Genomic DNA, 25355 nt, shown 5'->3' on the forward strand with positions numbered 1-25355 from the left:
ATAACTTAAAAGAAATCGACAAAAATTACTGCTATAATTGTTTTTCTTCATATTTTCCTTTTAAAATTAGAATTAAAGTTGAGGGTCCCGCTTATTACTTCCTTGAAATGCCTTTAGAGTCCTCAGGGGCGAAACCGCTAGTTTAATTAATATATACAATTCTATTTAATAAACTTATTCATAAATTTGTCAGTCCTGGAGTTTTAGGGATCATAAGAAACATATATTTACCCAAACTATTTTTTATATGAAATGTATGAATTTGGTAGTAATAAACAGAGATATGAAATATAATTTCATAAATGGTCGAGAAGACTATGGACGGGTTCTAAAAATAATCCTTGCTATAGAATAACATTAGACTTTTGCTTTGTTTATCCTCCTACTATGCTGTCATACTATGAATTTGGAATAAGCATTATGGCATAACTATGGCAGACAGAATGAAGACTATTTGAAGCAGCCAAATTACACTATAAAAATGTCTATCTTCATATCTATCTGTCTATCTAGTTATGTATCTATGAATTCATTTATTAAATTATTAAAAACTAGCGGCTATGCCTCTAAAGGCTTCTAGGGGCATTTAAGGAGGTGTGAATTGAATACAATAACCCAATTTTTATTTTAGAATTTTTAGTACCCTCCCCCAAAATAGCAAAAAAGTAGTAAAAAATAACAAAACGTTTCTTGAATTCCTAATGAAATTTTATTTTAGGAATAGAGAAAAAGTTGAGGTTTTCAGTGCCCTGGGTCAAGGAGCTGGTCTTATTATCTTCTCTTTTATTATCAACCATCTTATAAAGTAAGTATTCCTGGACCCAAGGAGTGGGTATTATTTTCTTCTCTTTTATTATCAACCATCTTATAAAGTAAGTACTCCTGGACCCAAGGAGTGGAGATTATTTTCTTCTCTTTTATTATCAACCATCTTATAAAGTAAGTTTTCCTTGACCCAAGGAGTGGGGATTATTTTCTTCTCTTTTATTATCAACCATCTTATAAAGTAAGTATTCCTGGACCCAAGGAGTGGGGATTATTATCTTCTCTTTTATTATCAACCATCTTATAAATCAAGTATTCTTGGACCAAGGAGTGATAATTTTCTTCTCTTTTATTGTCAACCATCTTATAAAGTAAGTACTCCTGGACCCAAGGAGTGGGGATTATTATCTTCTCTTTTATTATCAACCATCTTATAAAGTAAGTTTTCCTTGACCCAAGGAGTGGGGATTATTATCTTCTCTTTTAGTATCAACCATCTTATAAAGTAAGTATTCCTGGACCCAAGGAGTGGGGATTATTATCTTCTCTTTTATTATCAACCATCTTATAAAGTAAGTATTCCTGGACCCAAGGAGTGGGGATTATTATCTTCTCTTTTATTATCAACCATCTTATAAATCAAGTATTCTTGGACCAAGGAGTGATAATTTTCTTCTCTTTTATTATCAACCATCTTATAAAGTAAGTACTCCTGGACCCAAGGAGTGGGGATTATTATCTTCTCTTTTATTATCAACCATCTTATAAAGTAAGTTTTCCTTGACCCAAGGAGTGGGGATTATTATCTTCTCTTTTATTATCAACCATCTTATAAAGTAAGTATTCCTGGACCCAAGGAGTGGGGATTATTATCTTCTCTTTTATTATCAACCATCTTATAAAGTAAGTATTCCTGGACCAAGGAGTGATAATTTTCTTCTCTTTTATTATCAACCATCTTATAAAGTAAGTACTCCTGGACCCAAGGAGTGGGGATTATTATCTTCTCTTTTATTATCAACCATCTTATAAAGTAAGTTTTCCTTGACCCAAGGAGTGGGGATTATTATCTTCTCTTTTATTATCAACCATCTTATAAAGTAAGTATTCCTGGACCCAAGGAGTGGGGATTATTATCTTCTCTTTTATTATCAACCATCTTATAAAGTAAGTATTCCTGGACCCAAGGAGTGGGGATTATTATCTTCTCTTTTGGTATCAACCATCTTATAAAGTAAGTATTCCTAGACCCAAGGAGTGGGGATTATTATCTTCTCTTTTGCTATCAACCATCTTATAAAGTAAGTATTCCTGGACCAAGGAGTAGGGATTATTATCTTCTCTTTTACTATCAACCATCTTATAAAGCAAGTATTCCTGGACCAAGGAGTGGGGATTATTATCTTCTCTTTTACTATCAACCATCTTATAAAGTAAGTATTCCTGGACCCAAGGAGTGGGGATTATTATCTTCTCTTTTGCTATCAACCATCTTATAAAGTAAGTATTCCTGGACCAAGGAGTGGGGATTATTATCTTCTCTTTTACTATCAACCATCTTATAAAGTAAGTATTCCTGGACCCAAGGAGTGGGGATTATTATCTTCTCTTTTACTATCAACCATCTTATAAAGTAAGTATTCCTGGACCCAAGGAGTGGGGATTATTATCTTCTCTTTTGCTATCAACCATCTTATAAAGTAAGTATTCCTGGACCAAGGAGTGGGGATTATTATCTTCTCTTTTACTATCAACCATCTTATAAAGTAAGTATTCCTGGACCCAAGGAGTGGGGATTATTATCTTCTCTTTTACTATCAACCATCTGCACCTGCGTCATATGTAAAGTAACACAACAGATAACCAACCAATAGTAATATCATTATTTTCACAACCTTTTAATTTGGTGGGACTTTTTAAATTTTAAGTGGAGATTTCTAGAGCATAGTTTTTATTTGTTTTTTTTACTTTAGGTCAGGTTAAGAAATTGGGTATCTGGTAGCCCTGTGGTGTTAAGAAAGCAAGTATATGGGATAAAGGAGAAAGTCGTTCAAAAAAATCTTACGTCATAAAAATAAGGGAAGAGGAGGGTAGGAGTGGGAAAGAAAACCCCTAAAAAAGAGATGGATAATCCGTTATTTTTGTGACGTCACATGCTGATTTTTGAGCGACTTTCCCCTTTCACGTATACGGCCCAAGGGCTAGGACCACCTTGCAGGGTTTAGGATTAGGAAAATAACAACTAGAAGGGAGGTTTTTCTTCCATATCCATGCCTAAATTATCCTTAAAATAAGTTATAAGGGAAGGGGGGGGGGGTTCAGTGCTCGATAGGCACTTCTAGGGAAAAATATTAATACAGGGTCATTCAAGAGAAATGATTTTTTAAAAAACTTAACCCATTAGTGCCGAGCGCCACTTTTATGGGCTGATCGAGCTGAAAATCTCAGGGAAGCTTTATAATGGTAAAAACGGAATTCCAATTTTTTTGTTTTGCTCTAGTGGCGTGCACAGGAAAGTTGCAAAAAAACCCGGTTCGGCCTGGCCATAAATACCAACCAGGCATTATTACCTGTTTTGGGCAGTTTCCGCCGGCATTAAAACCCGGTTTTGTAGTAAAAACCCGGTTATTTCGTCCAAAAATTGAAAAATGTAATTTTTGAACGCCAAAAGTGAGATGAACACTTTTTAGAACTTTGATACAATCCGAAATTGAAAACTACACAACCTCATGTAATCTATAGAGCTACAAGTAATATACAAAGCGATTTATTTCAAATTTAGCGTTTCAGCTATAGGTGCCGCCGTTTTCGGGTAAAAAAACCCCTGTTTTGTTGTTGTTGTCAAAAAAGATCTATTAGTAAAACCGGGTAATAAAAATTTCAGACTCCTGACTCCCGTGCCGAACCAGGCTTATATAGGGCGTAAAAAAACGATAAAAAAATCATATAAAAAATAATAATTTAAATAAAACGAATTCACAAATAGATGTACTCAGCGACTTTACTATAAAACAAAAAAGTTAGAAGGTGTATTTTGAATTTTCATGATTTTTAAACTTTGTTGAGCTATACCGGCAAACAGAAGTAAGCAAAACTGCCTGCTCCAGGGGGAAATGAAAGCCAGGGTAGTAGAGGGGGGATTCATACTGAGAATGATGCAATTATGAAGCTGGAAACCGTTTTTTCTTTACATTTTCTGGAACCGGGTTTTAATACCCGGTTCGTCACTAATGGGTTAATTATGCATAGAAAATAAAACAATTATGTAAAATCCTTTATATATTTGGAAAACCTATTATGGGACATTTATGTTTTAAATATTTAAAAATGATTATTTCAACAAATTATGCCCTAAAAACCGGTTTTTTCAAAGGCCTTTTTTTCAAAGATTTATGAATTTAAGGGGTGTTAAAAAAATACACATATTTTTAAAATTTGAATTTCATGGCTTGTGTTAATAGTAGAAAAATGTTATGCATATCGTTAGAATCGTCATAAGCTCTAGTTTTTGAAAATATAAGACCCGTTTTTGTGCTATTTGTAGTTTAGGAGCTAAGTTGAAAAATGTGAGAAAAAGGATGAAAAGTTTTAAGTAATTGGAACATTTTACCACGTAGCTCCTATACTATACGTAGCACAGGAATGGTTCTTATATATTAAGAAACTAGAGCCTATGACGATTCTAACGATATGCATAACATTTTTCTACTATTAACACAAGCTGCACAATTTGAATTTCAAAAAGGTGCGCATTTTTTTACAACCTTTAAATCAATAAATCTTCAAAAAAAAGGCCTTTGGAAAAACCGGTTTTTAGGGCATAATTTGTTGAAATAATCATTTTTAAATATTTGAAACATAAATGTTTTAAATATGTTTTCCAAATATAAAAAGGATTTTACATAATTGTTTTATTTTCTATGCATAATTAAGTTTAAAAAAAAAATCATTTCTCTTGAATGACCCTGTATAATGTTGAAGATAAGATTTCTTTTTTTTTTTTACTTTTATCTATCTATCTATCTATCTATCTATCTATCTATCTATCTATCTATCTATCTATCTATCTATCTATCTATCTATCTATCTATCTATCTATCTATCTATCTATCTATCTTTCTATCTATCTATCTATCTATCTATCTATCTATCTATCTATATTGTAGTGAGGTTGGCTGGAGGTACGGGCTACAAATCATAACAGGTTAGGAACATAAATCAAACTATTCCCTAGTCCGAATCAAAACTGCTCTATAACTACAGTCTGCCCGCACGGCAGTACATTATCGAGATACCAACGTAGGACCAGAACTATATAGTAGGTTCCAAGGCACTAACATTCACACAAATGCGGTCATTCAACCATTTGATTGCTTGATACTCGTCAGGAAGTCATAATTGTTCATGGAATTAAGTTCAACCTGTTTTAGGACAAGCTGTACTCTCTAATGGTCTCGTAAGTGTACGTCTCTTGTTAAGCTGTACCCTCTAATGTTACTATAATGTACTATAAATCTCACGAATCTGTCTTATATTAAGATTAAAACAGTTACTTTTCTAGTTAAAATTGTTCTGATACTTACTGCGCTACTTTTGAAAGTAGTTGTCCTCGTTTTTGATAAATCCTTTATCTTAAAGTGCTTTATTTGTAATTCGGTTTTAACCATTTTTATTCAGAATTTTTGTTCATAATTTTAGTTTTATATCTGGTAATCATAGTTTTATAACCACTTATTCGTGATTCAAAAACTGTGGGTACTTTTAAGGAATTTTGATTGGTTAGTTCCGAACTAGAAGTGTCCAAACTTTTCAACCAATGATTTTTATGTATAGTAGGGGTAAGTTTGTTTATCCCACAATGGGGATGGATATTAATGCATCATTTTTCCGCCTGAATCATACTACCAATTTTCATAATCTAAAAATAAGGAATAGTTATTTCTCGCATCGTATTATAAACGGCTTTCCGCGGATATAGAATGTACAATTACAAGATTAAAACCAGTTTTTTTTAGCCCAGGGGTGCCGAAGGCACGGGCTAAAAAAACTGGTTTAAATCTTATGATTGTACGTTTTTATATTCGTAGAAAGCCGTTTATAATACGATGCTAGACATAGTTTTTTCGTATGGATGAGAACCGGTTCCTATCCACCGGATTCGAATGAATACGAGAAAATTTATTCATGTTTTTTTCTTCCAAATTATAAAATAATCCTACTTTAAAAAATCTTTAATGACCTGATTATCAATATTTTTATATTTTTAACTAAATATCCTTATTATACTATTTCCAGTAAAAACAAGGATCGTATTAGAAACAGCTTTCCGTTGATATAAAAATGTACAAATATAAGATCAAAATGGAATAATACACGGCAGCAATGTTGAAAAGAGACTATCCAAGGAAAAACACACAGCTCAATTTGTAGGAATATATTTCGATTAAATCACATCTAATCCTTGTCAACCTGCACAAAATTAACCATATTTCAAATATTTATAGTAAAATCAGATATATATTTTGAAAAAAATTAGGTTATTTTAAAGTAAAGAAACAACAAAATAATGAAAAAGTGCTCGAAAATACAAAGAAAAAGTTAAATGTATTATAATGAATATGGTTATCCCTTCTATTATTGTTTACTGTACAAAGGTTTGTTTGAAACTGAGCAATTTACCCGCTGGTTTTGGTGTAAAGGGAAGGGGTAGAAGGGATGGGGGTTTAAAAGAATCAAAGTTCAAAAGAATGAAAGTTTTGTACTGTATGACTTTTGTTTTTTAAAAAAATATTGCAATTAGCAAAACAGAAATACGTGAATGTGTTGAAAAGATTTTAATTTTACATGAAAGTGTATGAAACAAGGATGACAACATCCATAAAAGCGAAGCACTGAAACGGTAGGACAAACGGACATTAACACTTGTATAGTATCTGAACTGAAAAATCGGAACATAAATGTATAAATGTCGAATCAAAATTGTAGGTAAACTTGTTGAAAAACTGCTTAAAAACAGGATAATGTTTATGGACATACTTACATTTTTGGACTTGATTATAGAGTTGCTTTGCTTATTATATTGTTCTTTGTTGTCCCAGGAATCAATATACCAAAAATCAGATGAAACGGATAATTAAAACACTTGAAAATTTGTTGTTAAAAAAGTAGAAAAATCAACATGTTTAAAATGGACGTACGGACATTCTGGTAATGATTATAGAGTTGCTACGCTTTCTAAATTGTACCCAACTACTACAGGAACCATCATACAAAGTTTGAAATCGATAGGACAATTCTAACATGCCTAAATTAACGAATAAAAGCTATCTATCTCGGACGGACGGACGGACGGACGTACGGACGGACGTACGGACGGACGGACCGACCCTAATTATAGAAAAGCTTCGCTTTTAAAAATGTCATAAATTAAACAATAAAGTATTGAAAAAATTCTTTTAGTAATGATTAACAACAAAGCAACAAATGTAAATTTATATTTAGATAAAAAAACAAGTAAAATTACAATTTTTTATTTAATCCATTTCTTAGTGTGTCAAATTTATTGATGTATTCAGCTTCCCGAATTTTTCTGTAGTTTGATGAGTCCAGTTTGCATTTTTCTAAGACCGAAAGCTTCATGTTGGTCATGCTGTGTCCAGGTAGATTAAAATGTTTTCCTGTTGGGTATTTGTCATGATCTGTGCTTCTGACATAACCAAGGTGTTGGCCAAACCTAACTTTTAGTTTAGCTTGTGTTTCACCGATGTATTGAACAAAATTACATGCAGCTTTGTCACAGGAAATGCAGTAAACCACATTTTTACTTTCACAGGTAACACTCTCTTGTAGGTTGATGTAAATTTTCTTGTTATTTGAGCTAACAACTTTTTTACCTTCTTGAATATAAGATCAAAAGGAGTTATAAGTCACGTTCTACAAAAGTGGTTTTAATCTTAGGATTGTACATTTTTATATTCGTAGAAAACTGGATATAATATGATGCTATACATAATTTTTCAGTATGGCTAAAAACCGGTTCTAATCCACCGGATATTAAATGGTTTTAAAGCGATAATGGAAATAAAATTATGGTTTGATATATGTAAAAAATTAACCTTATTTATGAAAGCTAAAAAAATTAGGCAATAATGACACAAGTGATTGAATTTAGGTAATTCTAAAAAGGATTGGACCCACCCCCCCAAAAATAGAATATTTTTGCATGGATCTAAAGGGATAAGACAATGGCCGATAAATAATGTTCATCCCTAATGATAATACACAAAATTACCCCTTCTATAGATTATAATTGGTGGTTGAAATGTTTGGGAACTCAGCTTAATGAACCAACCAATCAAATTCATTAAAAGTCCCCAAAGTAGTTAACTAAGCTATAAAATAATAATACGTTATTATGAAACTATAGGGACTAGTGTAATAAACAGCCCAATGTCCCCTACCTCCCTGGATATTAAAATGGCGGCAGATTTTGTATGACATTATTACATGTCATGCAGACATATTAGATAAGCTAAAGTTTAAAATTTGAAGCTTCTAAGTAACAATTGGGGTAACAGGAGCCTTTTAAAGATTGCTGGAGACCTAAAGTATCAGGACCTGCAGGATCATACCTGGAATCTGAAATTGACTTAAACAAATAAATTTATATAACATGCTTTGTTAAAGTCAAACATTTTTTACTCTTTACCTGGATAACTCTTTAATCTCTCTTAAATTCTATTAAATTGTATTAGACTAGTGTTACAATTGGATCTATTACAGCATATTTCCTTGCAAAGTGGATTTTTACAAATAGTCTTAGGTTATGTTCAGTTTAGTAATTTTTTTTTTATGGTTTTTAGCTCCTGGCAAAAAATATATTTATAATGAATGTTTGTCAAGATTTAGGGAAAAGACAATGAACAATAAATTGATATACTTCCCAATGTTAATCAACAAAATTACACCTTTTGTAGATTAAAATCATTGGTTGAAAAGATGAACAGTGATAGTTTAAAACCAACCTTTAAAAATTACCCAAAGTAGTGAAGGCAACAAATAAAAAAAACTTTGGTTACAAGTGAAATCTACAGTCCAATGTCCCCACCCTCCCTGAGGTTTGCACATCTGTCAGAAATTGGCATAAGCTCAATCTTTAGTACAATAGCAAGGTAGTTAAATATATACCTAGATAGAAAGTTGTACAGATAGTTAGAAAGATAGCTAGAGATTGATAGATAGATAGAAAGGAAGATAGCTAGATATGGGTGGATGGAAAGCGCTAGGTTCATAAATAAGTATCTAGAAATATAGCTTGAGATGGATATATAGTTAAATAGATAGAAAGTTAAAGATAGAGAGAATTATAGTGAAAAAGATAGCCAGAAATAGGTAGTTGGAAAGATAGCTAGAGATAGATAATAAAAAGATAGAAAAATGAATAGATAGTTAATTAAGCTGGAAAGATAGCTAGAGATAGATAATAATAAAGATAGCAAAATGGATAGATATTTAATTAGATAGATAGATAGATATATGGAAATGGATAGATAGTTAGTAAGATAGAAAGCTATTTATTAATGGATAGATAGATAACTGGTGATAGAAAGATAGTTAGCTTGAGATAGATAGACAGATAGTTAGATAGATAGATAGTAATATAGAGAGATAATTATCTAGATAGTAATATAGATATCTAGAGATGGATAGACAGATAGGTCATCTCAATCTAAAATACAATGGGGGCTAAAATTGGCAATTTCTTTTATCCGACGATTTATCTTAACCATAACACTTAGACAAATATAGAAGAAGGGTTAGGCAGCTTATTATATTGTCTGTGCAAAATGTTATGAAATTAATTTTCAATTTTAGAACAGAGAAAGAAGGGCCACTAATTTTAATCTACTCTAGGGGTAATTTTGTTTATCATCATTTGGAAATGTACATCAATTTATCGGAACTTTGAATTAAAACTAGCGGTTGTTCCCCTTTATTATTATTTCAAGAAGTAAGAGGACAGAAAAATAGCCTAAAACCATCCCGATACATATGTAATGCTTCCCTATAAAGGAGAACTGAATCATTTTAGTTGTTATTGAAATTTTAAGCTTCAGACATGAAAATCTTACTACTTTATATTAATAGTTACTATATTTTACATAATTAATCTTTAAAATTAAGTAAGCCATGGTAGAACGTAACGTTAGACAAAGTAATATTTAGAGTAGTTTTGCCACAGAAAAGTATTTATTAAAATTAAAATGTTAACTATAGGTGCCAAAATCTTAAACACTAAGGGAAAATTAATTCAGACTTATTTGGACAATTCATAGAATCGTCTTTTATACAAAACTAGTAGCTACGCCCCTAGAGGCTTCTAGGGGCTTATAACTCGATAACCTTCCCTAAATGATAAGCTATATTTTAAAGGAAAACAATATCAGTTCAGCGATTAGCGAGATACTTCGGTACAAACAGAGATGCATCCTATTATATTTACATAATGTTTTCAATGTTAATGGCAAAAATAAGTTGATGGATATATACTCGATGCAAGCTCCACTAAAAAAAACAAGAATAATTTTACATGTACCACAGTTGAACGGAGGGAGGGGACAATGGGCTGTTTATTGCACTAGTCCCTAAAGTTTTATTATAACGTTTACTTATTTGTTGGCCCTACAACTTTGGGGACTTTTACTAAATTTAATTGGTTGATTCATTAAATTGAGTGTCCAAACGTCTGACCAATAATTGTAATTTATGGAAAGGGTAATTTTGTGTATTTTCATTTGGGATTTACACTAATTTATCAGCCATTGTCTTATAAACAGATATATAGTATAGATGTATAATTATATACAGATAACAACCTTTCCCCCTTTTCAAGAACTTTTTCGTCTGTTAGCAAATTGTTTTCTGATAGTTGGCTATGTTAATATTACCGACACTATTGGTTGATTTTCAAAGACCCAATTGTCAGTCAGCACAAGGTCCTTGGGATGGGGTTTAACCCCATTCCCCCTCTAGTATTGTACTCAAATGTTTTATCCCTTTAGATCCCTAACAAATTATATTGAATTATTGTCCTAAGTTATCTGCATATTTCAAAATAACCAACACTGGCGTTATCTCCCCTAAGTGAAGTGTCAGTTAATCAAGTCCTAAGATGCTTAGGCTTCATTATATCCTAATTAAACATTAATAAATAAGAAAAACCCAGGGATCTGAAGGGATAAGACAATGGCCGAAAAATTGATGAATAACTTCAATGATAACACAAAATTAACTCTTCAATAGACTAGAATTAGTGGTTGAAACGTTAAAAAACACAACTTTATATTCCAACCTATAAAAATTCACTAAAGTCTCCAAAGTCGTTAATAACGAATAAGAAAACGTTATCATTAAACTTTGGTGACCAGTGTAATTAACAATCCATTGTCCCCTCTCTTTCTCTGAGAAAAACTGCAAGTTCCGAAAAAAATTGAAAAGTAAAAGCAATCAAAAAGCTGTTACATGGTAAACATAGGTCCCTTCTGTAGATTTTAAAGAACAAACCAATCAAAATACCAAAAGTTGTTAACTCAACGAAATGTTATAAGAAAACTTTTGGGACTAGTGTAACAAACAGTCCAATTTCCAATTTCAATCTTAGAGTTTTTTAGAGTAGCTTTAGCTACTAATAACTGTGCACAAAAGTGGCCAAAGATGAGTTTTATTAAAAAAAAAGCTTGCAAGCTTCTATTCTGCCAGTCAAAAGTCAATAATCTTTGTAATTTTTACAATAAGATAATAATGAATGACTGCTACTTTTACTATGTTTTTATGTTATATAGATAAAAAGCAAGTAGATAGATAGATGAACAGACACTTGATGGATAGATAGATAAACAACATACACTTGATGGATTGATGAATAGATAGATAGTTGAACAAAAGCCACTTGATGGATGGATAGATATATAGATAAACAACAGACACTTGATGGATGGATGGATAGATAGATAAACAACAGACACTTGATGGATGGATGGATAGATGAACATTCACTTGATGGATGGATGGTAGATAGATAGTTGAACAACAGCCACTTGATGGATGGATAGATATATAGATGAACAACAGACACTTGATGGATGGATGGATAGATAGATAAACAACAGACACTTGATGAATGGATGGATGGATAGATATATGAACAGACACTTGATAGATGGCTAGATAGATAGACAGACACTTTATGGATGAATAGATAGATAGATGAACAGACACTTGATGGATGGATAGGTAGATAGATAAACAGACAGTGATTGATGGATGGATATATAGATAATCAGACAGTGATTGATGGATGGATATATAGATGAACAGACACTTGATGGATAGATAGAAAGATGAACAAACACTTGATGGATGGATAGATAGAAAGATGAACAAGAGACACTTGATGGATAGATAGATAGATGAACAAACACTTGATGGATGGATGAATAGAAAGATGAACAACATACACTTGATGGATAGATGGATAGAAAGATGAACAGACACTTGATGGATAGATAGATAGAGGAACAAACACTTGATGGATGGATAGATAGAAAGATGAACAAGAGACACTTTATAGATGGATAGATATATGAACAACATACACTTGATGGATGGATGGATAGATAGATTTTAATTCACTTGATGGATGGATAGATAAAAAGATAAGTTCATTAAATCCTAATTAAGGAGTAATTAATTTTTCAAGCACTTTTTCTTTACTCAACTTCTTAACACCTTTAATGTTTATACGTTTATGCTAAAAAAAGGAGAATTTTCTACGCCAATAATCTTTTCATAAAAGATTTATTTTTAAAATCAAAGCTTTTCTATAATTGAGGTTTGTACGTTCGTCCGTACGTAACGGTTATCTCTATGCAAATTAGAATGTTCCTGTTGATGATAGCAAACGATCTAGAAAGCGTAGCAACTCTGTAGTAGACCGTTTGATTTCAGGGCTTTGCTTTATGGATGTTTCTACCTTGTTTTGTTGTTGTAAATTCTAAATTGAAGGTTTTTACGAACATTTTTTTATTCTATGATATTTAAATAGACAGGTACTTGTTTTCATAATTTTTATCTATTTCAATCATATTATATTTAGTTGTGCTTCTTATGTTTTTCTCTACTTGTTCTGGCAATTGAAAATTAAAGATTATAACTACAAGAAATCATTAAATTATTAAGATAGATTAGTTGGTCTCAATCTTTTTCTCTTTCCATGTACCTAGGCTTACAAAAAAGGTGTTTTTGATACTCAGAAAAACATATATACACACATGTATAAAGGAGAAACGGTTTAGCAACCGTTTATAAGTTGGGCCGCAACTATAATTGGTTAAATAAATCTATAAATATAGATGTAAAACTGAATCCTCCTCTTGGGTACAGGGACAATAAATCTAAAAATATAGATGTATAACCAGACAACTACCTGGATCTCCCTGTTGGGGACCCTTTTTATCTGCTACCAAAATGCAATGTTGTAGCGACTTGGCTGTGTTAATATTCCTGATGCTATTTGTTGATTCAAAATTGAAATTCGGCACAAGGTCCACGGGATGAGGACAAACAGTTATTTACCCCCTTCCCCTCTATTGTTTCACTCGACCAGTTTAGGCTGCAGATTGCGGCTAGTTGATGGAAATAAGTGGATGATAGAAAATGCGGCTTCTGAGCTCTGGAAAAAATGTTTACACAACGGAGTAAACATTTAAAAAATCTATTTTGATCATTTACGGCTAAAAAAGTTGTCTGTTTATTATATACAGTTTTTTTTGTCTATATTTCGACAGGGAAACTTTACATGGGTCTCATGATGGTTTTACGCTATTTCAATTTAATAATTAAGACCTAGGATGGTTTAAAGCTAGTTTTCTGTCCTTCCCTACCAATTAGAATACAGAATAATCTATAATCTTTTGATATTTTTTTTCTACAAAATTAGCTTATGAATTCAGGGAGGTAGGGGATATTGGTAAGTTTGTTACACTTAGTCCCCAAAGTTTTATAATAATGTTTTCTTATTCGTTAGCTTACCAACTTTAGGGACTTTTTAAAGTTTTGATTGGTTGGTTCATAAAGTTGAATGTCCAAACATTTCAACCATTGATTTTTATCTACAGAACATTAATTTTGTATATCTTCATTGGGGATGTACATGAATTTATCGGCCCTTGTTTTATTACTTCAGTCCCAGCATAAAATTAATTGGTTAGAATTAAGAAACACTAAGACAACAAGAAGCTGTATGCATATTAAATTAAGCCTTTTTTGATGAAATTTTTATGTGCAAAATAATCACCTTTTTTACACAGTATATAGTAGTGCTTCTACAGCATAGATATAAAAAGTCGGTTCGTTAGTTATTTTTAATATGAGAATTTATATCTTTACGTTTTGGCGGATTTAGATATGACTTGCTTAAACTAAAGCTAATAAAGTCTTCGATTTGCTATGTCTTGATTTATCTTATTTAATTTTAAATCTTTTTAACTTTGGACAAAATTGTCTTTGGTAGGATTTTGAATACATTAACAGTATGGACATAAAATTTTAATGTAATTTTAGTATCGAAGCTACTCTTTAAGCTTTTGTTTATTACTCATCTGTTTGATAATGTACATTTCACTATAGCTTCGAATCCGTATAATCTCCGCTGGATTAGAACCGGTTCTGATCCTTACTAAAATAATTTTCCACAAATAATTAAAAAAAATATTAAAATTAATCTCTAACAGCCCAAAAAATGGAAATACTCTTCTAATTTATCCGTTTGCTATCTACGGAAAGCTGCTTATAATACGATAAATAACTAATACATTTTGTAATTTTAAATTTGGTTCCTATTCCGTTTCTGATGTCAAAAAAGGAGTAATAAATAATTACTTCCTATAGAATACTAATTGGTGTATTCGAAATTTTATCTACATTCGGATAGACAGACAGATAGATCTTTATCCTTTTACAAGAATAGAAAGATATTTTTTCTTCAGAAAATATATCCCTACACAGAAAAAAAGTATGTGTATGTAAATTTAAAGAGTTTCTTTTTGTTAGTAAGTGTGTACAATGTACATTTGTATAGGATATATTTGCTAGAAAAAGTAAAAATAGATTTAATAAATATGGAGATATTATTTTTTTATTTCTTTAGTTTTACAATTACATACTAATTATTATCAATAGTTCTTACTTGTTATTTCACTGATTACAAATCCAATTATTTTGTAAAATGCTTTAACACTAGTGGCTAAAAAAGTTTTTTTCTTGTGGTGAGGCTTGTACCCTCCCCTAAAAATAGTCATAAACTTTGCCAGGGCCTATGAGAAGCCACACTGGAAAGGAGAAACATGTCGGTTTAGCGGTTAGCGAGATACTTCGGTTCCAACACACAGACAGACAGACATCCTGATACTTTTATATAAGAATTAGTACATTTTATCCACCTTTTAAAAAAAAATCAGGATTATATTTTGCGAAGTTTTCTTTAGATCAACACATGAGATCTTTCATTTTATGTTGTTTCATAAGTTAGAATCTTTTAGTATTACTGTATTTTTAGACATTTATTAGTGACCACAATTTCGTTTTTTCTATTTTATTTAGGATATTATTTTTAAAAAAAATATTTCTTATTAGATTATAAACTAAGTTCTTCCTAAAAATTTGTGCTTGTTAGTTTTTAGTGGCGAAGCTACTCTATAATTTGAAATGTCCGTCCGTCCGTGGAAGATAAAATGATATACATACATCACCAACGATGATAAAAAACACATCAAGTGAAAAAAAAAACTATGGGTTAAAAAGTTTGTACACTAATAGTTTTGTAACTAAATAATCATTATAGGTCAGGCAGGGAGGGGACATTGGGCTGTTTATTACACTAGTCACCAAAGTTTTATAAAAAAAAACATTTTCTTATTTGTTAACTTTCAAATTTCGGGACCGTTTTACATTTTGATTGTTTGTTTCATTTAGTATCCAATTTTTATAAAATATTTATAAAGGGTAATTTTGTGTATCATCATTGGGGAATGGGATATACTTAAAGTTATCGGCCATCGTCTTATTCCCTTACATCTCTGATAAATGTACTCAAAATTTTTACCACAACGCGTTGCAACGAGTAAAAAAAGTAAATTCTGCGTGTGACTGCATGTGCTTAGGAAATATTGAGTCCCCAGCTTGCCAAAAATTTGGAAATAAACAGGATTTTATTTTGTCAGGACTATATCTACCACATATTTTACAACTTCTTATTCAATTACCAGGGAGCTTAGGGGTTAAGGCAATGGACGAGAAATTGATGTATATCCCCAATAATGATAAACAAAATTAAAGTTATTGATTGGTATAACCCACCAATGAAAGTACCGTCCCAAAGTGTTTTAGCGAATCATTAAATTGGACATTGGATTGTAAATTACACTAGTACCCAAAGTTTTATAATCCTGTCATCTTTTTTATTGACTCTTAAACTTAAATTACTTTTCTTGAATTTTTATTTGTTTAATCGAAGCTAGCAATATCCAAATTTTACATCTAATACTCTTATTCTGGAGAAGGGATATTTTGGTTTATTATAATTAGGGATATATATGTATATATTTGAGCTTATCAAGCATTGTCTTATCCCTTTAGATCCCTGGTAGTTTTATCATTATCTGAATAATCTAGAATGATTATATTCAATAGAAGCACAGCAGTAACATTAAGAACAACAAAAAACTTATAATTTATGATAAATAATTGCATCACGATTTAAAAATTTAAATATACTTGATGTATTTTTTGTTTGTTTTTTGTGCTCAGATGGATATTGAAAACGGCTGTAACCTTATCCATTTATGTTTATTTGACCATTAATATTTACAAAAAACGCATTTCCTATTGTACTATAGCTTTTTACCAAGTTTAAAGCGCCAAAAAATACCTGTTATAAAAAGGTTTAAATTCCAAAATTATCTTTACACAATTTTTACACGGATAGGGAATCTCATTTAACAAAATATTCTTGTTTTTTATGAGGCAAAAGTAAAACTAAATCTATAATTATTACTAGCGGCTGCGCTCCTACCATTATTGGACTCTTTATTCATTTGGGTTAGAATCAATCAGAAAAAGATATCCTAAATCCATCCCAAGTCTAAAATAAAAATAGATTATATAAAATGATGCTTTCCTAAAAAAAGAAGAACTCAATCAGTTGAGAAGTTATCAAAATCTAGGCTTCATACTTGCGACTACTTGCCCTTAGCCTCTTGGGAGGGCGAGAGAGGTTAGGAAAAAAACCATGGATATCCCAAGAAAATTATAAAGCTTCACTGAAACGTACACCCAATCGGACCAGTATCTTCCGAGATCTTTGGCATCAGACAATTAAAACCTTAATACTGTATATTCTACGACAGACAGACATCGTTCTACTTTGTTTCATAGATAGGATATTCATGTCTTAAGATAGACAAATATAGAAATTATTTGGCTCGTTGTTGGATTTATCAAAGAATTACGAGTTACTTCCAGTCAGTGCTTGACGGCCGCGCGTAATGCCCGCATAAGCCGCAAATTTAAACCAGGAAGAGAGAGGATATTGGACTGTGAGTTACACTACTAAAATATGCTTAAACCTGTATTTTATACGTGTTTTAAAAGACGATTGTACCTTTAATTTTGATTTGTTATTTCCTAGCTTTTTAAACATAATTTTTAACATGCAAAAGGGATAATTTTGTTTATTTTGATTGAATAAGTATATATATTATTGCATCATTCATTGTCACGAACAGTTAGTTCTTTTCGTTTAATTAAACAGGTTAGAATTGTACTATCAATTTCAAACTTTGCATGATGATTCCTATAACAATTTGGTACGATTTAGAAGCGAAGGACCTCTTTAATCAAGTCCTAAAATGAAAGTATTTCCTTAAACAGTATCCTGTATTTAAGAATATTTGCTTCAAAATTACTTTCACTTTTGTTTAGACTTCTGCATCAATGATCTGCTTATTCAGTTCTGACACTTTACAAATTTAAATATTCGTTTGTCCTACCATTTCAGTGCTTCACTTTTAGGGATGTTATCATCAGCTTATACCAACAATGAAATTAATTCGGAAAAAAATCACGAAACCTATACGTGTTTTTTAGCTGTCGTAGGGGGGCAACACATCGTAAAATTGACGACCTCTCCATTTGCCCCCCAAATATTATTTTATATTTATTTCGCTTGTTGGTTATACCTTATACCTGTGTTGTCATCCTTGTTGAATTAATACTTTATTTTTCTTTTCAGGTTTAACAAGTTCGTTATTCTTTTTGGGTATGTTCTACAGATCTGCCAGCTTGTATCATCCACAGAGACGGGCTATCCTTCATTTAAAGGTAATACATACATACAAACTTTAGTTATAGAGTCGTTGAGTCACTAACATCCATTAAATCAAAGACTATGTAATAAAGCTGGGAAAAATCTATAGTAAATATTTTAATGTTTTAATTTCTAAAATATTTGATATTTGCCTCTTTGTTGTTGGGAGGCGTAAAGTTTAAGTGTTGACGTCACTGCCCCATTCTAGAGATGTCAAAAACTGTAGCAGCTGCTGATATGTTTGGCGCGTGACACTTATTAAGATTAGTGGGTATGCTGTCTTGGCATTCAAACTGACACCACTTATTGCCTGCACAGTTAGAATATCCAGACAAAAACACTTGCAGTCAATAACATGTCAAATTGATAACAAGGATGACAACATCCCTAAAAGGTCTGAAACGGTAGGACAAACAGACATTAAACTGAATAATCAGAATATGTATGTATAAGGGTTGAAGCAAAATTGTAAGTAAATTTGTTGAAAAACTGCTTGTAACAGGATAATGTTTATGAACATACTTACATTTTTAGGACTTAATTATAGAGTTGCTTCGCTTATAATATCGTACTTTGTTGTCCCAGGAATCAGTATACCTAAAATCCGATCAATCGGATAATTAGATAACATAAAAAATAGTTGATAATTTTTTTAAAAAATCAACATGTTTAAAATAGACGTACGGTTATTCTGGTAGTGATTATAGAGTTGCTACGCTTTCTAAATCGTACCTTACTACTACAGGAATCACCAGGTTGAAAGCTATCTGTATCGATCCTAATTATATAAAAAGTTTCGCTTTTAAAAACAGTTATAGATGTTTTCATTTTTTAGGACATGTCTAAGAAGAAGGGTAAAGACAAGGCGAAACTTGAGAACAAGCCAAATTATTTTGACTTCACGACTCTGCGCATTCGTAGCCTCCAGCTCATCATTTGCTCTACCATGTTCACCTCGTTTGGAGCCTATGTACCTTTCACTTTTATGGTAAGTCCTTTTAAGCAAAATTATGTATGTCTGTGTGTAGCATAAGATCTTGCTAACTGCGGGACAGATATGGTCCATTCGCAGCCTCCAGCTTATCATTTGCTCTACCGTTCACTTCGTTTGGAGCCTATGTACCTTTCACTTTTATGGTAAGTCTTTTTAAGCAAAATGATGTATGTCTGTCTGTAGTATAAGATCTTGCTAACTGCGGGACAGATATGGTCCATCCGTATCCTATAGCTTATAATTTGCTCTACCGTTCACTTCGTTTGGAGCCTATGTACCTTTTACGTTTTTAGTAAGTCATTTTAAGTAACAGGATGCCTGTCTGTCTGTTTTATAAAATCTTCTGTACAGACGACACATAAACAGAAATGACACAACCCAATCTGTCCCGATTTTGTATCACTTTTGAAAAGTGCGATTCCTGTGACGTCATATAAAAAGGGAAGGGGGGAAGAAAATCTCTTCCCTTTCCCCCCATCTCTTTTGAAGAGATTTTCTTCCCCCCTTCCCTTTTTCTTTCCCGAAACGTATATGACGTAACTGGAATCGCACTTTTCAAAGTGATACAAAATCGGGACAGATTGGGTTGTGTCACAGAAATTAGTTGTAAAAAATGCAGTGATTGGAGGGGTCATTGGAATGTCGTACCCAAAGTTTTATTACGTTTTCTTATTAGTTTGCTCTAATAATTTGGGTACTTTTATTGAATTGTTCACTTTGGAGTCTAAATTAGGCTGGGTATTTTTTATAATAAAGTCTTTTGTAGAAAAATGTACGTCCTTCAAATATTTAGTTTTATAAGTAATATACAAATTATACTTTTGATATTAAAGCAAATAAGTTGGATAAGTGTAATATTTGGTTTTAAGAAAAGTTTGAAAATTTTTGTATTGTCATGGAATATTTATATTTGAACCTTGGTCTATTGAAACGTTAAATTTTGTTTATTTTACAAATATATTATTCTATCCTATTCTATGTAACTAGCGGTTACGCCCCTAGAGGCCTCTAGGGGCACTTGAGGAGGGAAGAGTTAAATTTGATAACCCAACTTTTTTGACCTACAGGGTGGGGCAAATAAGACCGGACAAATTCTAACTTCTAAACAAATGAACATAAAATCGTCAATTTTAAAGATTTTATTGAATTTTAAAAACTGGCAAGCAAAATAGGTATATAACTATTAGATTATTCAATAAAATCGCCGCCAGCCTCAATCACCGCCTTCACCCGCCCCCTGAACCGCCCGCAGGCCCTGGTCACCATGTCCCTGTCCAAGCTGACGAATTTCTCTTTGATGGTGGCAATGAGGGAGGTCTTTGTTGTATAGGCACGTCTATTGGTGCATGCTTGAAAGTAGCCCCAGGCCCAAAAGTCCATTGAATTAAGATCGGGCTGCTGGGAGGCCCCATTTCCTTAGGAACGTGAGTAACCGCAGGATCCAAATTCACCCAACTGTAACGCTACCCTTTGACAGGGAGGCTCTTATTTGGACCACAGTTGAGCTGGAACGACGTTCTGTACCTTTTTGGAAATGGCATGAAGATTCAGCTAGGGTTTTTAATGCAATCCATAGTCTAAAATGAGTTTTTAAGTTCCATATGGGTCCCTAACGTCAAGAACCGAGAAATTTTCATCATTTCACACATTTTTTGACATCTTAAAATCTGCCACGTTTCACTTTGCCGGAGTACTACAGCCAAGCCACTTTAGATAGAGAGCTCTAGTCTTTTCTAGTGTCTTATTTATGTATCTAACAGTATCCCCAGCAAGTTGCATAACTCTACCTTATCTACAGATGGGCTGAGATCTGATTTAGTGGGCCCAAGTCAAGGATCCAGATTATTCCACCGGCGCATTTCGAATCTGCCTTGTTGAACATAAGCGCGGCCAGCTCGGAGTACGAGCCCAACTTTGTCCAAAGATTTTTTTATGCTAAAAGGTAATTACCCAAGCTTTTTATAGTGGGTTCAAACGTCCTGATTGGTCAAGTAGTTTTGGCGCTATGGCCGTTTAAAGTTTGTCCGGTCTTATTTGCCCCACCCTGTATTAGAAGCTACCCTGTAAAGGAGAACCTGATCGGTTCAGCAGTTAGCGAGATCCTTCGGTACATACACACAGACAAACAAACAGACATCCTGTTACTTTATTATAAGGATTTAAGGATTTTTGTCTGTATCTAAAAGTCTCTGAAACTTCTGGTTCAAATTTCATTTGCTTATCAGGAAAGCTATTTAAATGTCTTAGGGGGGTTTTAGGCTGTTTTATGAACTTCCATACCCTCCATTAGAGAAAAAGGGATAGCAACAAGTATAATAAAAAAACATTCCAAAGAATTCAATTTAAAAAAAAATAGACTAAAACCATAATAGGTCCTTTGTAAAGCTTTGCTAAACCGGAAAACCCAATCGGTTCAGTGGTTTTCAAGATTCTAATTGACAAACAAAATAGCTTTACACTAATATATTATATTAGCGGCTATGCCCCTAAACTCCTCTAGAGGTCCTTGAGTTGAGTGGGAGGGGGGGGGGGAAGAGTCGACTGCTCCATTTTAAACTGTATTTTTTTTGGCGGGGAGGTCAATTTATTCTAGGGGTAATTTCTCTTGGTAGGTTCGTGGCACCCTCACCCAAAATAGTTATGAACCTTCCCTGGACCTGTGAGAATCTACTATGTAAAGGAGAACCATATCGGTTCAGTGGTTACACACACACAGACACACACGGATCCTGTTACTTTATTATAAGGATTTTATTTCTATTATAGGTTATTCATTTTGAGAGTTTGAAACTAGAATCTAGCATGGCTTACCTTTACTCCGCCCTTGGGCTGGGTCTCATTCTTGGCGTTCTTGTTTCTGGATTTATTGTACTTATCAGGTAAGAAGTTTACCCAGCGATCTGAAGGGAAAAGACAATGGCCGATAAATTGATGTACATCCCCAATGATGATTCACAAAATTCCTTCTTCTCTAGATTATAATTATTGGTTGAAACGTTTGGACATCCAACTTAATTAATGAACTAAACAAATTTCATGAAAATTCTCCAAAGATTAAAGTAACGAATACTAAAACGTTATTTAATACTTTGGGGACTAGTGTAATAAACAGCCCATAGTCCCCTTCCTTCCTGAGATAACCCCTATTTATCAGGAAAGATTGGGACATTTTTACTGTTTATTACACTAGTCCCCAAAGTTTTATCATTACGTTTTCTTATTTGTTGCATTAACTACTTTGTTTTTTTTATTGAGTTCTGATTGGTTGGTTCATTAAGTCGCATTTCCAAACGTTTCAACCATTAAATTTAATCTACATAAGAAGTTATTTTGTGTATCATTATATATATGGTCTAGGAGAGTTAACTCGGTGCGATTTTGATGTCCTGTATTGGACACACTGAAAAATCATGTTTAGCATCGTATTACAGATAATTTTATATTACAAGGCAATAGCAGTTTGGTTGGCCTAGGTCATTAAAACTGGAAATAATCTGATTCAGCTGGATGACTTTATTTTTATATTTTTTTTAGAAAATAATTGGATTTTTACGAAATATAATTTTTATTATTTTTAGACGTAAGTGCCGGATTCCCTCGAAATATCTTTTGATAGTTTCTACTGTTGGTATAGGTAAGTGCGAAAAAGCGAATATTTTTTTATAAATAAGGTCTGTCCGTCCGTTTGGTCGTAACGTATAGCTCTTATCGTTAATTTAGACATGTTTTTTTCTATTATGAAGTGTTGGTGGAGGGGGTAAGCAACTCCTCCCCCCCGAAATAGATTTTTAGGAGCACATTTGAAGTAGGATTAAAATCCACTTATTTACAATATTTAGACTATTTATTTGCATCAATGTGAGTGCACTAATTCAGTTTAAAACTATTAGTAGAGGAGACATTTCAATTTTTTGAATATTTAAAAAAAAACAATATCTCACTTGTTTATTTTGACCCCCCTTGAAGGAATATTTGGCCATACTCATGTTCTATCAATTTGTTGATTCAAACTAGGTGTCCTGGTGTTTTAACCAACAATTTTATCTACAGAACCGGGTAGTTTTATTTATCATGATAGGGGATGTACATCAATTTATCCTCCAATGTCTTATCTAGGGTTAGACCGGATACTTTTTTGGCCGGATACCGGATATCCGGCTGATTTCTCATGCCGGATATCCGGTTCCGGCCGGATATCTGGCCAACGTTCGATATCCGGCAATTTACCGGATATCCGGCCGGATAACCGGATATCCGGCGTCAAAAATCAGCCAGATATCATGTAGCCGGATAGTTTTAATATCCGGTATCCGGCCGGATAACCGACCAAACCGGATATCCGGCCCAACCCTAGTCTTATCCCTTAGGTATAATTCCTGAAACATAGGTTATAAGCAGAGAACTAAAGGGATAAGACAATGGCCGATAAATTGATGTACATCCCCAATGATGACACACAAAATTACCCCTTCTGTAGATTAAAATTAGTTGTAGAAACGTTTGAACACTCAACTTAATGAATCATTCAATTAAAATTACCTAAAGTCCCCAAAGTTGTTAAGCCAACGAATACAAAAACGTTTAAATTATAAAACTTTTGGGACTAGTGTAATTTACAGCCCATTGTCGCCTCTCTCTCTGGCTTATAATTTGTTCAAACCTTGATTATTAAAAATAAAAATATAAAATTAAGCAAGGATGGGATTTTAATTGGCTTTCAGATTGAAATAGATAAATTTTATGGGAAGGGACAGGTCAACCTTAAATAGAAAATAAGCTTTTAATGTCTGTGTAATTTCCCTGCAGTCAGAAATTATCAATTTATGAAAATTTGAGTTTAGTTGACGCGTGAAATATTTAAATTCCTTACAAATATCTTTCTAAAACGAATTCACTAAACATCTTTGTAAAATAACTGCTTATATATATACATTTTTCAAAGGTCAAATTCACTTAAATTGTCACAGTTTAACTATTATTTTTAGGACATATTCACAAAACATCTTTGTAAAATAATTGCATATATATTTTCTAAAGACCGAATTCACATAACTTGTCTAAATGTTTAACTCGTATTTCTAGGACATATTCACTAAACATCTTTGTAAAATTACATAGCTTAAATTTTCTAGTGGCGGAATTCACTTAATGTTACAAAGTTTCAATGTATCTTTAGGACATATTCACTAAACATCAAATAACTTCTTATGTTAAGGGCTAAGAAACACAAAATATATAGGATTTACAAATATCTTTGAAACAAATACACGTATATCTTTTTATTAACATTGATCATTTGATTAGGCTAGGTTAGATTGGGCACAGAATAGCCACGCAGGTTTATGGCCCCTCTAAAGGGGTTAGGCATAAAAATACCCCTTCCCTTATTTGAAATAAAGCAAAACAATTTGAAATTTGCAAATTTGAAATTGTACCATTTCAAAAAAGTTTTTCATAAGTCTAAAAAGAAGATGATTATAGAATCTGGCCTCCGTCTTTTTTGATAAATGGTGATTTGAGAATTTTCATAAGATTTGTCATCAGATTTCAGAGCATAGCAAAGTCAGAGAAACCGTGAAAAGAATTCAGAAAAATAAAAGAAACATGGATGCGGGGGCGTCCAAGCTTTTTTTATGTAGGGGCGGTAAATTTTTTTTTTTTTTTTGGGGGGGGGGGGAAATGGCGCGCGAAGCAAGCCGCAAATTTCTTCTACCCCCCCCCCCAAAAAAAAAAATTTCACCCCCCCTGAAATCTGTTGGCAGGGGTAATTTTTTTTTACTCCCCACAAAATTTACCCCCGGAGTAAAATTTTTGGAGGGGGTAATTTAAATACTATTAGATATTTAGTAGTAAATTTTTTTTTAGGGATTATTTATTTTGGGGGGTTATTCCTCCCCCAAATTGTTTGGGTGGGGGTGCCTACGGGACACCCGGCCAAGGTAGGGGTAAATTTTAAATGGGTGGGGTAAAATGAAAAAAATGAAAACGGCACCCCCAAATTCGTTGGGGGGGGGGGGGTAATCTCTACTTTACCTCCCCCCGTTAAACGTCCTTGCATGGATGATATCATCCTAAAAAAAACGAAGCTCTGAAATCATGAACACTTGTAGAGTGTCAAAACTTAATGAGCAGAGAAAAAGTCTAAACAAAATTGTATATAAATTTGTTGCAAAA

At 32.7% G+C, this 25355-nt stretch overlaps 1 protein-coding gene across 1 annotated transcript in view; it reads left to right on the plus strand.

Annotated features, from left to right (window-relative positions):
- Positions 1–25355, plus strand: part of LOC145304098 (monocarboxylate transporter 10-like) — a 68543-nt gene that overhangs the window by 10164 nt on the left and 33024 nt on the right. Inside the window, exons 6-11 of the mRNA XM_080145859.1 lie at positions 719–805; positions 4932–4969; positions 18113–18201; positions 19023–19175; positions 21948–22060; positions 22760–22815. Of these exons, the coding sequence (XP_080001985.1) occupies positions 719–805; positions 4932–4969; positions 18113–18201; positions 19023–19175; positions 21948–22060; positions 22760–22815 (536 nt within the window). The remainder of the gene's footprint in view (positions 1–718; positions 806–4931; positions 4970–18112; positions 18202–19022; positions 19176–21947; positions 22061–22759; positions 22816–25355) is intronic.

Source organism: Acartia tonsa, chromosome 13, assembly GCF_053477335.1.
Source record: "Acartia tonsa isolate MP-2025a chromosome 13, ASM5347733v1, whole genome shotgun sequence".
Classification (NCBI taxonomy): Eukaryota; Metazoa; Arthropoda; class Copepoda; order Calanoida; family Acartiidae; genus Acartia; species Acartia tonsa.